Raw genomic sequence first — 17,721 nt, 5'->3', positions numbered from 1 at the left:
TCATATAAACCATAGAATAATTTACCAATAATCAATATCTTTTTTGTTTCTTTTTCAGTAACTGAAACAATGCAGTATTGTTTTTTTTTTTTTGGGGGGGGGGGGGGGGTGGATGTGGTATCCTGATTGCCAAAATCTGTTACATGTAACACATTCCTCCTACAACTTGATTGTAATACTAAATATTGCAGTATGTGGTGCAGATGGCAGTAAAACGACTTGAAATGACAGAACAGTGTTGCTCTGCAAAGAATCTGCAGTGAGACTATTATTTTATTGTTTTTGAGTTACTGCTCAATTATAAACTGACTTTACTGCTTGTGAACCTAAAATATTTAGTTTAATTTATGACTGAATGTTTACAAGGCTGTTAATTGAGGCTTTTGTTTGATTTAGTCAGACAGTAAAGTGTTAAGTTAGTGTGCAGGCGAGAGCATGTCCACCAGCCCTATCATCATCCACATCAACATCGTCACGGTTGCAAACAGCATTCGCACATTTTTTCCTCTCGAGGCAAATGTCAACTTGTCAATAGGCAGCAGCCACAACAGAACAAAAATGTTTTTTAGACGAGAACAAACATGTCGACATCGTATATGGCCGATAACAATATAGTATTATTTTTTATGACAGTTAGTAAAATGAAAGATGTTCTATCTTCTTTGTACTTCTTTGTATTCTTCTTTACTCTTTATTAATATAATGACATGTTGACCCTATATATTTAAAACACAGTAAAATCATCACTTTTACAACCAGATGTTAACAGAAAAGCCAGAGAGTAGATACAACTACAAGACCTTTACTGGTTTACTAAATATTGCCTGTTAAATCAGTTATTTTATTCCATTTGTATTTATTTATTGTTAATGGTAAGAATATGTCACGTTATGGGAAACTGACCAACCACTGAAAGACACTCATGAGTGAAGCTTAAAAACAATGAAATGTGATTGTGACTAGAGAGACTGAATGCACGTTTTCTGTATTGCTTCAGCAGTCACAGTCAGTCTATTCTTTTTTAAGAATGCCTTCTGACATAATCAAACATTATTTTCAGAATGGTTTTTCTCTATACCACAGTAAAACTGTGACTGGTGAAGCAACAGTTTAAATTTATATGCAATCTCTCGAAAAACGTGAAGTCTATACCACAAAAATGTTTTATGAAGAAGACTATGGACAAAACTGATTGCGTACAGAGAAGACTAACGAGGAAAGCCACAAAGATACTGAGGACATTGCTGAAGGAGATACAAATTTCAGTGGCTGTGACTGGAGAGATTTTCACATTTTATGTGCTGCTGGTTTCCTCGTGGATTAAAGCATGAGTTTAGAGAAGCACACACAAAGCTACTGCCCAAAAGAAAACAGTGAGATCCAGGCTGTAGTTTTCGCATGTCTTCTTTGTGACGTTGCCTTGAAGCTGTTTGACTGGTGAAGCATCAGTGAAGCTTCTTATTCCTTCAAAGTTGGCATGAGTGTCTTTGTGGCTTCCCTCACAATCCTCCTGCATGCTACGGAGGCGTATTGTATTCACTGAATAAATAAATAAAAAATAGACCCCTGATCTCGTAATTACGAGAAAAAAAATCTTGTAATTACGAGATCAGGATGTCATCACCATGAGAAAAGATCTCATAATTACAAGATCAGGATCTCATAATTACGAGATAAGATCTCGTAATTACAAGATCAGGATATCATCACTATGAGAAAAGATCTCATAATTACGAGATCAGGATCTCGTAATTATGAGATCAGGTGTCTAATTTGGTTTTTATATATAGCTTCCATACTTCCAATCCCTCAGTAAAGAAGCGGGATAAGGTTAGCCGATGATAGCACACTGTGATCAAACCAACCCAGTCTCACAAGTTTTTTTCACACTCCTGTCAAGAATTCAGTCAAATTTTCATGACTTTTTTTTTTATCTTACTATTACTAACCCTACCCCTCCCTCTAACCCTAACCATAAATAAACCAGACACCTCTCCCCGCATCACATTTAATTTTGTGCAGCTGTCACAGAATGTATGAGAATAAATTCTTGCTCCCGCTGCGAAAAATGTTGCACTTTTCGTGACAATATAATGAACCAATAGATTCATGTATATTTTGTGATGCTGGTGAGATATGGTAGGATCAAACACAAAGTGTGGATTTCCCCTAAGGTGCTCCTGGATGAATGTTCAGGGAGGGGCATGGAGCGTCTCACCAAAATGAGACGTGTCTCGCCCACCCTCCAAGCCAGGTGCATGTCAGTCTGCAGGCGCCATGTCCCGCATCCCTGGATGAGTTTTATTCATCCAGGAACACCTTCAGGGAAAATCCACACTGTGTCCGATCACAGTGCTGCATCGGCAGTTATTACAAATTGGCTGATTTTCAGTTATGACTGGGGAATTCTCACACTTGTCTTTACTGAGGGACTGGAAGTATGGAAGCCCTTTGTACTGCACTCAACAAAAATATAAACGCAACACTTTTGGTTTTGCTCCCATTTTGTATGAGATGAACTCAAAGATCTAAAACTTTTTCCACATATACAATATCACCATTTCTCTCAAATATTGTTCACAAACCAGTCTGAATCTGTGATAGTGAGCACTTCTCCTTTGTTGAGATAATCCATCCCACCTCACAGGTGTGCCATATCAAGATGCTGATTAGACACCATGATTAGTGCACAGGTGTGCCTTAGACTGCCCACAATAAAAGGCCACTCTGAAAGGTGCAGTTTTATCACACAGCACAATGCCACAGATGTTGCAAGATTTGAGGGAGCGTGCAATTGGCATGATGACAGCAGGAATGTCAACCAGAACTGTTGCTCGTGTATTGAATGTTCATTTCTCTACCATAAGCCGTCTCCAAAGGCATTTCAGAGAATTTGGCAGTACATCCAACCAGCCTCACAACCGCAGACCACGTTTAACCACACCAGCCCAGGACCTCCACATCCAGCATGTTCACCTCCAAGATCGTCTGAGACCAGCCACTTGGACAGCTGCTGGAACAATCGGTTTGCATAACCAAAGAATTTCTGCACAAACTGTCAGAAACTGTCTCAGGGAAGCTCATCTGCATGCTCGTCGTCCTCATCGGGGTCTTGACCTGACTCCAGTTCGTCGTTGTAACCGATTTGAGTGGGCAAATGCTCACATTTGCTGCCGTTTGGCACGTTGGAGAGGTGTTCTCTTCATGGATGATGCGAAGGAGATGTGTTGCACTGCATGAGGCAAATGGTGATCACACCAGATACTGACTGGTATCCCCCCCCCAATAAAACAAAACTGCACCTTTCAGAGTGGCCTTTTATTGTGGGCAGTCTAAGGCACACCTGTGCACTAATCATGGTGTCTAATCAGCATCTTGGTATGGCACACCTGTGAGGTGGGATGGATTATCTCAGCAAAGGAGAAGTGCTCAATATCACAGATTTAGACTGGTTTGTGCACAGTATTTGAGGGAAATGGTGATATTGTGTATGTGGAAAAAGTTTTAGATCGTTGAGTTAATCTCATACAAAATGGGAGCAAAACCAAAAGTGTTGCGTTTATATTTTTGTTGAGTATATATATAGACACCTGATCACCTAATTACGAGATCAGGGGTCTAATTTCTTTTTTATCCAGTGAATGCAATGCGCTTCTGTAGCATGCAAAGTCCTGTATTTCTTATTTTTACATCAGGCCTGCTGTATATTTTTATGTAATTAAGATAATAGACATTTGTCTTCACCAAAGAGGTTATATATGAGAACTAGAGTCCTCACTCCCAATGTTGCCTACTAAACGCCAACGTCTCTTCATGGACAGCGATATGACGCCTCCTAACCGGGCAAAATACTGATGAAGTTCTCGGATGTTAATGCATTTTCAATGGGGATTCGCGACTGAACACACTCAGAAAAACACTTGCAAAATACGTGTTAAAATGTCATTCTGACCTGAATATCGAGCAGGTAAAATTAATCAGCATTAAATCATGTCAGGAAAGTATTAAACTTACTCTGACACCCACACATTCCGATATATTAGTGTTGAAAGTTACACGGATCTGATCTGTTCCAAGCTGCTGCTGCTGGTCCTGTGTTCCGTTCAATATGTACGATACGATACGATACACTTTATTGTCCCCTCAGGGAAATTTGTCTTGGACTCATGCTAAGTGCCTTTACAAAAGGAAAACAAACAGAGACAAGTAAAAACACAACCACATCCATAACAAATTAACATGACAGGAAGTCAGGAGAAACACCATAAGTATTGCACAATATATATATATATATATATATATATATATATATATATATATATATATATATATATATAGATAGTGAGGAAAATAAGTATTTAAACACCCTGCGATTTTGCAAGTTCTCCCACTTAGAAATCATGGAGGGGTCTGAAATTTTCATCTTAGGTGCATGTCCACTGTGAGAGACATAATCTAAAAAAAAACAAAAAAAACGGAAATCACAATGTATGATTTTTTTTTAATAATTTATTTGTATGTTACTGCTGCAAATACGTATTTGAACACCTGTGAAAATCAGTGTTAACATTTGGTACAGTAGCCTTTGTTTGAAATTACAGAGGTCAAACGTTTCTTGTAGTTTTTCACCAGGTTTGCACACACTGCAGCAGGGATTTTGGTCCACTCCTCCATACAGAGCTTCTCTAGATCATTCAGGTTTGGAGTTTCAGCTCCCTCCAAAGATTTTCTATTGAGTTCAGGTCTGGAGACTGGCCAGGCCACTCCAGGACCTTGAAATGCTTCTTACGGAGCCTCTCCTTAGTTGCACTGGCTGTGTGTTTGGGGTCATTGTCATGCTGGAAGACCCAGCCATGACCCATCTTCAATGCTCTTACTGAGGGAAGGAGGTTGTTTGCTAAAATCTCACAGTACATGACCCCATCCATCCTCCCTTCAGTACGGTGCAGTCGTCCTGTCCCCTTTGCAGAAGTGCACCCCAGAGTATGATGTTTCCACCCCCATGCTTCACGGTTGGGATGGTTTTCTTGGGGTTGTTCTCATTCTCTAAACATGGTAAGTGGAGTTGATTCCAAAAACCTCTATTCTGGTCTCATCTGACCACATGACCTTCTCCCATGCCTCCTCTGGATCATCCAGATGATCACTGTTGGACATGTGCTGGCTTGAGCAGGGGGACCTTGCTGCCCTGCAGGATTTTAAACCATGACAGCATCATGTGTTACTAATGTAATCTTTGTGACTGTGGTCCCAGCTCTCTTCAGGTCATTGACCAGGTCCTCCTTTGTAGTTCTGAGCTTTCTCAGAATCATCCTTACCCCACAAAGTGAGATCTTGCATGGAATCCCAGACTGAGGGAGATTGACAGTCATCTTGTGTTTCTTCCACTTTCTAATAAATAATCATAACGGTTGTTGTCTTCTACCAAGCTGCTTGCCTGTTGTCCTGTAGTCCATCCCAGCCTTGTGCAGGTGTACAGTTTTGTCCCTGGTGTCCTTAGACAGCTCTTTGGTCTTGGCTATGGTGGATAGGTTGGAGTGTGATTGATTGAGTGTGTGAACAGGTGTCTTTTATATACAGGTAACAAGTTCAAATAGGGTGCAGTTAATACAGGTAAAGAGTGCAAGATGGGAAATTTCAGACCCCTCCATGATTTCTAAGTGGGAGAACTTGCAAAATCGCAGGGTGTTCAAATATATATATATTATATTTTTACACAATTATCCTTTATTGACCAAGTTTCATTCATGAAGTCAGTGGTGTGGGTGCACATCTCAGAGTGATGCTGTGACTGTAAGTGGCACAGCGCGGATCAGTATAATCTCTGAGCAGCAGCTCGTTATTTGAAGGTGCAAATTTAAAAAAAAATCGTCAGTCTTGTGGAACAATTTTGATCACTAACAACAAGTATTTTAACTAGACATCGGTCTAGCAGTGGAAAATATCAACTTGACATAAGTGACGAGTTAATGGTCCGTGTCCATGGACAACACAGGCACGGCAGGACACATACACCTGTTTATCGACCAAATGTCACGGACAAAGTGACAAGAATGACCAAAACCACTTACTTATGGAAGGAAATATTGTCTCCCTTGTTCCTCCGTTTGCGGCTTTGCCAACATGTGCAACTTTCCAGCATATTCCACCTGTTTGTTGATGTGACTGAGCGTCTATGAACAGTGATCAGTAAGTTGCCCGGAATTAAAATGGTGAACACATCTCATTGCCGAGACACGGCTCAGTGCGAGTGCAGACTCGTTCTAGTTCTCATATATAACCTCTTTGGTCTTCACATTGAAAGTAAATAAATAAATTGTAAAAATTGTGTAATGAAATCTATATTTTATATACATTTTTATTTTAGTATTTTTTATTATTTTGATTTGATTTAATAACAAAGTAAAATCCCAAAGGGGTGTGTGTGTGTGTGTGTGTGTGTGTGTGTGTGTGTGTGTGTGTGTGTGTGTGTGTGTGTGTGTGTGTGTGTGTGTGTGTGTGTGTGTGTGTGTGTGTGTGTGCGCGTGTGGAACTTTTTAAAGCCACTGTTTTAATCCTGTCTTTTGTACTTTCATTTTTGTGTTTCAGAGGACAGATGCTGAAGATGACCTCTGCCCCTAATGTCACAGACGGCCCAGTGTTCTGCCCCCTGCTGCAGAACATGAGGGAGCACACACTCAACAACAACTCAAAGACCAACATGGCGGTGGTTTGCGTCCATGGTGTGGTCTCCTGCCTTGGAATTTTGGAGAATGCCCTGATCATCTGGGTGGTGGGGTTCCGCCTGCGAAACCACACCGTGGCTTCGGTTTGGGTGCTGAACCTGGCCTTGTCAGACTTTTTGGCCACCCTAACACTTCCCCTGTTCACCTTCTACTTCTACTCCTCTCACAGCTGGGAGCTCAGTGATGCACTTTGCTCGCTGCAGGCTTCCATTTTCTTCCTGAACATGTTTGTCTCGGCTTTCCTGTTGGCGGCCATCTCATTGGACCGCTATCTACTTGTGGTCAAACCGGTGTGGAGCAAAAATCACCGGACGGTGGTAGGAGCGTGGAAGGTGTGTGCGTTTGGTTGGTTGTGGGCGGCAGTTAACACCATACCTTACTTCCTTTTCCGCGCAGTGACCATGAAGGAGGACGGGAGGAAACTGTGCTACCATAACTTCGCCTTATATTCATCCCCGGGAGCAACACTGATGAGGGACTGCAAAGTGCGGCAAGCGGCAACAGCCATCTCCAAGCTGTTGTTAGCATTCCTGATGCCCCTTTTGGTGATTTTACTGAGTTACATCCAAATGTGTATCAGCCTGAAGAAAAGGAGGAAGTGGAGGAAGCAGAGTACTATCAAGCAACCAGAAGCAAGGTCGATTTCAAGCAAAAATGAGACACCGGAGTTTACAAATACCCTCAAAACCACAAAAATGACTAAATCCATCTTCAGGAAGCGAAAGGCTTCCAGTCAGAGTCATAATTCTGTGACTTTTCGGGGTCCGCTGTCCAAGAGCTTCACCAAAATGGTGATGTTTGTGATTGCGGTTTTTGTGCTTTGCTGGGCTCCCTATCACATCTTCTGCATTCTTGAAGTGGTGGCCCAGTACCGGCCCCCAACTCTCTTACTGGTGGATGTTGGGCTGCCCATCGCCAGCACCTTTTCGTTTCTGAATCCAGTCTTGAATCCCATTCTGTACACCTTTAGCTGCCCAAACTTCTGTGTCAGAATACGACAGAATTTAGGAACATTGTTTGATGGACTGGTCGAGGAGGGGGGAGGGATTCTGATGGCCCCAGCGAGGACTATAAGAGCACAAATTAGGCGGAGGAGCAGTGAGGACACATCCCTCCCATCTCCAGTGTCGAAACAGTCTCCACATTCACCCTTACAAGCCTTCTTCATGTCATCTTCCTCCAGCAGTCAATATGCTGACACTGAGCATGTATGACGAAATGTGAAATGGGACATTTAGCAGAGGGTCACCCCTTTGAGTCTGGTCTGCTTGAGGTTTCTTCCTCAGAGGGAGTTTTTCCTTACCACTGTTGCTCTGGAGGTTGGTAAGGTTAGACTTTACTTGTGTGAAGCGCCTTGAGGCAACTTGGTTGTGATTTGGCACTATATAATTGAAAATTGACATGACCCAGAGTTTGACATTTTTGGAATTTAGCCTGTTTGAGAAAGACAAGCTTTTCCAGGTTTCAAGGTTTTGCTGCTGGCATATAAGACTCTAAATATCTTTTACACTGTTTCAATAAGTCATGTTTATTTTGTGTATGTAAACTTTGACCCACTGGAAATCTGGCGCTACAAACAAAAACGGATATTAATCTGTCATTCCTTTTGATAATATGATGAGGAAATGAATTCAACTTTCTGTCTGACTGAAATTTAAGGAATTACAACAAACTGGTTTTAGCTACGGCATATGAACATTTATAATCCCATGCGATTATGTTTCTTACATTAAAAAGATGGTTGTTTTTGACAAAAAAAAAAAAAAAAACAAGAAATAAAAATGTGTTTGACACGTAAAGGATGTGTTTTATTGTGGAAATGTGGAAACACTGAACTTTAATTTGAAAAGGTTTTATTTCACCCATGTGGAATAACTTCATTTGGTTTGTAAATTTAAGATTAAGGTTAAAGTTGCATTTAAAGAGCTGAAGGGAAGGAACAAACTGACATCAGAAACATTTTGACACTTAAAAGACATCAAAATCAACCTGAATCAGGTTTAAGTTGACTTTGAAGGAGTCCTGTTTGATATGTTGTTCTCCATCATGGATTGAAGGTTCTCATTTGATCAAGACTTAATGATGACGTATTTTGCTGTCAACAAAAGGCAACTTCCAGTAAAAACAAACCTTTGACAATTGTCTTTAGATACCTTCCATTACAGTCATGTGTTTTAATGATACAAATAAATCAAATTACTTTTTTTCTTTATTTGTGGTTCACTTATAGTTTCATGTTCAGTAACACCTCAGACAAAAGTTTATTTATTGGTTTTGACAGAAGTTATGTTTTTTTGTATGTCTACTGGCTGTTTGGTTTTTACTCTAGTTCCCTAAAATTTATTTGTAACACATTTCTGACATTTCTTCTCTACAAGAGTAAAGACAGAAGTCAGACTACCAGAGCAAGAATTTTAGCTGAGGAAGCTTCTGCGATTAGAAGCGAAACGTCCTCGCGTCAAGCAACGCAGTCCAGTCGAAGATTCAAGCTTCTCAAACTATGGAAACCACCTGGACACCTGAGTGCCTTCACAGAAACTAAAGGAACAATGTTTGCTAAAACTGGAGAAGCATAAGGTTTGGGGGATGGTAGAGGTTCAGGTGTGGGTTATGTTTAGCCTGTTAGTTCAGGTAATGTTCATGAAAATGTTCTGGTTTGTGTTCATCCTCAATTTTCAAACTTCATGAAGTTGCTATAAACAAGAGCAATCCAAGATTTAACTCCAGATCCGGATCACCTCCAAAATTCAGTGGAATCTTCCATGCCCTAATATCTATCAGTGGTGAAAATTTGGTAAGAGTCTGTGAAGTAGTTTTGACATAATCCTTCAAAGCCTATATAAAGGGAAATCTTGACCCAGAACCCGGATCTGGATAACCTCCAAAATGTAATGGAATATTCCATGTCGTAATATCTAAATGTGGTGAAAATGTCATCAAAATCCATGCAGTAGTTTTGACATAATCCAAAAGGATCCAAATATATATATATATATATATATATATATATATATATATACACTCAACAAAAATATAAACGCAACACTTTTGGTTTTGCTCCCATTTTGCTGAGATAATCCATCCCACCTCACAGGTGTGCCATATCAAGATGCTGATTAGACACCATGATTAGTGCACAGGTGTACCTTAGACTGTCCACAATAAAAGGCCACTCTGAAAGGTGCAGTTTTGTTTTATTGGGGGGGGATACCAGTCAGTATCTGGTGTGACCACCATTTGCCTCATGCAGTGCAACACATCTCCTTCGCATAGAGTTGATCAGGTTGTCAATTGTGGCCTGTGGAATGTTGGTCCACTCCTCTTCAATGGCTGTGCGAAGCTGCTGGATATTGGCAGGAACTGGTACACGCTGTCGTATACGCCGGTCCAGAGCATCCCAAACATGCTCAATGGGTGACATGTCCGGTGAGTATGCCGGCCATGCAAGAACTGGAACATTTTCAGCTACCAAGAATTGTGTACAGATCCTTGCAACATGGGGCCGTGCATTATCCTGCTGCAACATGAGGTGATGTTCTTGGATGTATGGCACAACAATGGGCCTCATGATCTCGTCACGGTATCTCTGTGCATTCAAAATGCCATCAATAAAATGCACCTGTGTTCTTCGTCCATAACAGACGCCTGCCCATACCATAACCCCACCGCCACCATGGGCCACTCGATCCACAACATTGACATCAGAAAACCGCTCACCCACACGACGCCACACACGCTGTCTGCCATCTGCCCTGGACAGTGTGAACCGGGATTCATCCGTGAAGAGAACACCTCTCCAACGTGCCAAACGCCAGCAAATGTGACCATTTGCCCACTCAAGTCGGTTACGACGACGAACTGGAGTCAGGTCGAGACCCCGATGAGGATGACGAGCATGCAGATGAGCGTCCCTGAGACGGTTTCTGACAGTTTGTGCAGAAGTTCTTTGGTTATGCAAACCGTCAGACAGTCTAAGGCACACCTGTGCACTAATCATGGTGTCTAATCAGCATCTTGATATGGCACACCTGTGAGGTGGGATGGATTATCTCAGCAAAGGAGAAGTGCTCACTATCACAGATTTAGACTGGTTTGTGAACAATATTTGAGGGAAATGGTGATATTGTGTATGTGGAAAAAGTTTTAGATCTTTTTCATCTCATACAAAATGGGAGCAAAACCAAAAGTGTTGCGTTTATATTTTTGTTGAGTGTATATATATATATATATATACGATATATATATATATATATATATATATATATATATATATATATATATATATATATATATATATATATATATATATATATATATATCGTATATATATATATATATAATCTTATATAAATCCTTTGAGGTTGTTGGGATGGGATTAATCTCATGCCTTAATCTGAAACTGAAATATGGCATAATGTTAAATCTATATTGGAGCACCACAATAGGCTTTAGGATGAGGATTTATCTCATGCATCTTCTGGCCACTAGAGAGCAGTGTAGCAATGACTATATCTGTGAAACAATGAGGCAGGATTATTATTTTCAGGTCCTGTAATCCAGGAGCACGTTGTATATAAAACGTCAGACATTTGGCCACCTTTCTGTGTGATTGGATTTCATCCTGTCTGATACCTGATATCCTCTCTGATTGATTGACTGTCTCAGCAATCATGTGGTTTAACCAGTCCAACACCCACACACCAGCTCAGGTGTAATGTAGGCCACATCGTCAGGGGATTACCACAGAGGTAGCTGTAATTTGGTGAGAATATTAGAGAGAAAATCCAGACTATAAAGAGAGGGAAGAATTAAATCCAACAGGTCAAACATCGAAAGTTGTGCTTTGCTCTCAGCCATTAGGTTCCATCAGATTATCTTCCTCCTCCACATTCGATTTAATCTTTATTTCTTTCTCTTCGCCATGTTTTTGACGACTGTCGTTTACAATTTTCACTTTAAAGTAATGGTGCAATTTACAACCACAAAGAAATAAGCAAAGAGGAAAGACAGAAGAATAAAAGGAGGGAAAGATGGAGCAAAGTTTCATGTTTTTACTGTCAGCATACGTATGATGTCTAGAATTTGGTTTAAAGGGATTTTAATGATGAATGGATTTAGAGTTCAACTCCAGAAATACCAGACCTAAAGAAAAAAATCTCCTCATTATCAACAGGTTGGGACTGTTACTTTTGAAATGTAATAGGTTTTAGATGACTACTTACTCTGTTCAAAATATAATCAGTAATGCAGTTATTTTAATTATGTCCTCAGATTGATGTAACTGATTAATTTTGAATAGTTTATTACTTTTCTAACAAATGTTTTCAACTGGACAATAAAGCTGGAAAATCTTAAAAATATCTATTTAAAAGTAGCAGAATCAAAAGGTTCTTCAATATAATTTGTCACCTGCAGAGAATGTCTGCTCCTCTGCTGCATCTCCCAGTGTCCCCATCCTTTCTGTCCACAAAGCAGCAATATTCCAAATAATCCCACTGTTACAAAACTGGCCAGTCTGCATGGAATTAAAACTGCCAAATTTGTCACTAGTTGATAAATAAGATTTTTAGTCCTCATGTGTCCTCAATGTGTTCCCAAGCCAGCGGGGACATATAATCCTTCCAGTATGACCTGGGTCTTCCTTGGGGCCTCTTCCCAGTTGGACATGCCTGGAAGACCTCTCTAAGGAGATGACCAGGGGGCATCCTCACCAGATGGTCAAACCACGTCAGCCGGCTCCCTTTGATGCGAAGAAGCAGTGGCTCTACTCAGAGTCCCTCATGGATAGTTCAGCTTCTCACCAAGTCCTGGAGTGTAAACCCAGATACCCAACAGAGGAATCAGTTCCTTGTATCTGTGATCTTAATCTTTTGGTCATAATGGCCAAACCTTACCTACAAATCTTACACAAATCCCATATCTTTACTTCAAAAGAAAGCTATAAGAAATATCAGTAAGAAACCTTATCGTGAGCCAACAAATCCTTTGTTTGTCCGTTTGTATAGTTTAAAATTTTGGGATTTGATTGATTACATTATCATACAAATTATGTTCAAAGTGAAAAATAGACTTCTGGCACAACACATCCAGGACCTGTTTGAAATGAGGGACATTTACGAGGAACATTATTATTTAAGAAACCAAAGACTTGAACTACTGTAAAAAGTCATTGTATTTCCGTCAAAGGTGTATATATTTGGAATAATTGCCTGGATAATATAAACTCACTTGGAAGTTTGACTGGTTTTAAAAGGCTCTATAAAAATTATTTGATTACTTGCTATGGCATGTTAAATTAGGTTTATTGATTCTGTTGTGTTGTGACTGATTGTGTTCTGACTCTGTTCTGCACTGCTGCTTGCATGTTTGTGTATTTTTTTAAATTCATGGATCAATGTATACCTTGTACTCATATGATGGGTATGTGTATAATTTTATATAAATTTTGATTTTTGGTTAAAGGGGTAGGCGTTTACAAGCTTTTGCTTCTGCCTACACCCTTTTTGACACATGGGTGCATTGTTGAACTATTTCTCCCTTTTGTTGTAAGTTTTTGTTTTTCTGGACCTGTGTGTGCTGAATAAATTCATTCATTCATTCATTCATTATCAAAAGGTCATGACCATAGGTGCGGATAGGTGTTATGTTACACAACCAAAAGACAAGGATTAGGACCCAACTGCAGGAAACAGACCTTGATAACAGAAAATAATTTATTGTGGTGATAATGATAATCAGTGGTGTCAAAAGTACACACATTTGTTACTTAAGTAGAAGTATAGATACTGCAGTTTAAAAACACTCTGGTAAAAGTTGAAGTATCAACTTGACCTTTTTACTCAAGTAAAAGTGAAAACGTATGTGCTCCAAAACCTACTTAAAGTATAAAAGTATAAAGTAACCTTAAAAAAAAAAAATAAAAAAAGGTAGATGCCACTATATGAATTGAAAGCTTAATTTAAAAACTGATTCGTTCTACATGTGGCCCAAGACCCAAAACCCAAAATTACTCCCCAACACCACCTGCATGAAAATGTTTCAATTCTAGAAGCTCTGAAATGCAATCTGGGACTATTCCAGACAATAAACTGCAGTGAGTGCATCCATTTAGTGAGAAAAAAAAAAACTTTCCTTATTCAGATTCATTCCAGTAGTATTCTGCTCTTACTAGGATGCAGCAGTTTTCTAGTTTGGCAGATAGTTCTGGAGGAAATCACTGAAGAAATTAACACATTGACAATATGGTTTGACCGAAACAAACTGTCATTAAACTTAAATAAAACAGGGATGAAATGGAGGTGGAAGAGTCACTAGGTGTTCACAGGAAACATTTATTTATTTCTGTATATATGTATGTATGTTCATTGTTAGTTGCTTTTATATTTTATTTTCTGTTGTGTTTCTATTCAGGTTCTTTTTGTCTCTTTCTCTGAAATTGTATATAATAATTATCATTAGATTATTAATATATAAACAAAAATAAATTTAAGAAATATTACAATTTGAAAACAAATGCACCCGAACGTGAAGACAGCTGGAACTGCTTCATGCTAACTTTTAACATTGAAAATGCCATAGACATGCTAACATGTTAGCGTCGCTCCCATTTTTAAGTTATAAAATACATCTATCAACTGTTTCAGAAGACCATAACAGGTCGGTTTAACATAGAAAAGGTAAATAATACTCACAGAAGTATGCTCTTTAGGGTTTTAGCGGGGGAAAATTAAGCGAAAGAAAGAAAGAATAAACGAAACAATAGGTTGAAGCATTGCTTCAATCTGCAAACCACTGCTTCGACTGGTTCAAAATCCATTCCTTTATCTTCATTGATCCATGTTTCTGATGTAGCAATTATGTTAATTTTTTTAAAAAATTGACTTAAATATTCTTTAATGTTGTTAAAGTTTGCATACAGACTTCTGCTGTTGAAATGGATTATTGATAATTTGTTATCCGTTTTAATGATCCGATTAAACTGTTCATCTGTATAATAGCAACAACTGTCATTAATATTTGAGAAGAAATTATTGTCCGGGTCTATATCGTGCTCCAAGTCCAGTACATTGTGGTCTGTGTATTTAAATGTTCTCAGTTCTAGTTTTCCATGATCAGCAATCCTTTTGAGTTATATCCTTCTTGTCTCCAGATGTAGATGATGTAGTAGATGAATAGGTTCCTCTGGTCTGTGTCATGGTGTTGTGATGTGTTTGTGTCCACATACCTTATTGGTCGTATTTGTCCAGTTCCTCAATGTTCCTGATTACCATAACCTTCACTTGTTCTGGTGTTCCGTTCAGTTTGATGAATGTTTTACAGTTGGATGTCCATGTCTGTTGAATTTTTCCCTGCTTTTTTAAGAGACGAGCTTTCCTGACGATGTCTGCGTTTCTTTTGGTCAGATGTTCATTGATGAATACGTTTGTTCCTTTGAGTTTCCGTCCCTGTTTTAACAATGCCACTTTATGTTTTCTGTTGACAAACCTCATTATAACTGCTCGCTTGTCTCCATCCTCTCTCCTGGGCAGGGGGTGGCACGCTTCAATGTTATTACAGTCCATTTGAATACCTTTAGATTGCAGGAAGTCAGCCACCTGTTGTTCCACTGAGCTGGCCTCCTGCTCACTGGCCTCCCCTCCGCTGTCTTCTGACATCGCCCGTGCGTAGGATCGAGGTTTAATATGAATTCCTGTAATAATAACGTCGTTCATCCTTGTGTACTGTTCCAACTCTGCAACACGGTTCTCCAGGTGCACCAGACGCCGGTCTTTCTCGGCATTCTGGATCCGGAGAGCCTTCACTTCTTCCACCAGCTCCATAATGGATTTCTGCTGCATTTTAACAACAGAGATTTCCTCAGACAAAAAGTCCAGGGACTTCTTGATATCGTCTCCCTCCTCCGCCGTCAGTGCCTTCTTCGGACCCATGGTCAGATAAATCCGCGCTGGCACCTCGGTAAAGCCGCGCCGGTGGATGTGCGCTGAGACATCCACCGGCGCTGAAGCCAAGAGTAACGAGGCTGTTTGTTTTAAAAATGTAAGGAATAGAAAGTACAGATACTTGTGTGAAAATGTAATGAGTAGAAGTCGGAAGTAGGCAGAAAAATAAGTAATGGAGTAAAGTATAGATACCTAAAAAGTGTACTTAAGTACAGTAAAGAAGTATTTGTACTTCGTTACTTGACACCTCTGATGATAATGATAAAAATGTACAAAGCCAAGAAACCAGGTACTGGAGAAGGGAGAGATCAGCCAGAGCAGAGGTGGGTGGTACTAGATGGCAAATGAATGAAATTTCAAAAAAAAAAAATTCCTGTATATTTGTATTGTCAATTGTGTTGGTATCATGGCCCAAGCAGAGGGTCACCCCTTTGAGTCTGGTCTGCTTCAGGTTTCTTCCTCAAATCATCAGAGGGAGTTTTTCCTTACCACTGTCGCCTGTGTGCTTGCTCTGGGAGTTGGTAAGGTTAGACCTTATTTGTGTGGTGAGTTAGGCAGACAAAGGCAGCACAACAAATAGGAGGATAAATAAGCTAGTAAATTGAGAGTCTCACCTTCTGGCTCAGTCCTTTTTCACCAACAACGGTCCACTACAGCGACCTTAAAACAGACACCGTCCCGATCTGTCTATTGATCTCACGCTCCAAATGTAAAGCAACACAGGCCGAATTAATATTTTACAACCAATTTTTTATGACATCCAAATTATATTTCTTTGTCATTGCAATATTTTTATTAGTAACTGTAATTTAATTTCATATCAGATTACAATACAACCCCAATTCCAATGAAGTTGGGACATTGTGTAAAATGTAAATAAAAACAGAATACAATGATTTACAAATCCTGTTCAACCTGTATTCAGTTGAATACACCATAAAGACAAGCTATTTAATGTTCAAACTGATAAACTTTATTGTTTTTTTTGTTTTTTTTTTGGCAAATATTTGCTCATTTTGAAATGGATGCCTGCAACATGTTTCAAAAAAGCTGGGACAGTGGTATGTTTACCACTGTGTTACATCACCTTTCCTTTTCAAAAACACTCAGTAAGCGTTTGGGGACTGAGGACACTAATTGTGAGTGTCATGACTGGGTATAAAAGGAGCATCCCCAAAAGGCTCAGCTGTTCACAAGCAAAGATGAGGTGAGGATCACCACTTTGTGAACAACTGCATGAAAAAAATAGTCCAACAGTTTAAAAATAATATTTCTCAACATTCAATTACAAGGAATTTAGGGATTCCATCATCTACAGTCCATAATATAATCAGAAAATTCAGAGAATCTGGAGAACTTTCTACAAGTAAGTGGCAAGCCCGAAAACCAACATTGAATGCCTGTGACCTTCGATCTCTCAGGCGGCACTGCATTTAAACTCGACATCATTGTGTAAAGGATCTTACAGCGTGGGCTCAGGAACACTTCAGAAAACCATTGTCAGTCAACACATCGCGTTGTCACTACATCTACAAGCGCAAGTTAAAACTCTACCATGCAAAGCGAAAGCCATACATCAAAAACATCCAGAAACGCCGCCGCCTTCTCTGGGCCAGAGCTCATTTGAAATGGACAGACGCAAAGTGGAAAAGTGTGCTGTGGTCTGAGGAGTCCACAATTCAAATTGTTTTTGGAAATCATGGACGTCTTGTCCTCCGGAAAAAAAGAGGAATAAGACCATCCAGATTGTTACCAGGACTAAATTCAAAAGCCAGCATCTGTGATGGTATGGGGGTGTTGGTGGCCATGGCATGGGCACCTTACACATCTGTGATGGCACCATCAATTCTGAAAGCCACATTCTGCACGTGTTACAACAGCGTGGCTTCGTAATTAAAGAGTGCGGGTACTAGACTGACCTGCCTGCAGTCCAGACCTGTCGCCCATTGAAAATGTGTGGTGCATTATGAAGCGCAAAATACAACAATGGAGACCCCGGACTGTTGAACAACTGAAGTCGTACATCAAGCAAGAATGGGAAAGAATTCCACCTACAA

The 17,721-nt window shown here is 39.8% G+C and overlaps 1 protein-coding gene across 2 annotated transcripts in view; it reads left to right on the top strand.

Moving 5' to 3' along the window:
• Window positions 1–8,640, top strand: part of LOC117526997 (prostaglandin D2 receptor 2) — a 28,293-nt gene extending 19,653 nt beyond the window's left edge. For both annotated transcript variants that reach the window (XM_034189129.1, XM_034189128.1), the window contains one exon: window positions 6,589–8,640. In XM_034189129.1, coding sequence (XP_034045020.1) covers window positions 6,596–7,939 — 1,344 coding nt within the window. In that variant the 5' untranslated portion in view covers window positions 6,589–6,595 and the 3' untranslated portion in view covers window positions 7,940–8,640. The remainder of the gene's footprint in view (window positions 1–6,588) is intronic.
• Window positions 8,641–17,721: the final 9,081 nt, after the last annotated feature.

The sequence above is a fragment of the Thalassophryne amazonica genome, chromosome 15, assembly GCF_902500255.1.
Source record: "Thalassophryne amazonica chromosome 15, fThaAma1.1, whole genome shotgun sequence".
Taxonomy (NCBI): Eukaryota; Metazoa; Chordata; class Actinopteri; order Batrachoidiformes; family Batrachoididae; genus Thalassophryne; species Thalassophryne amazonica.
This window is presented reverse-complemented; position numbering and strand designations above follow the sequence as displayed.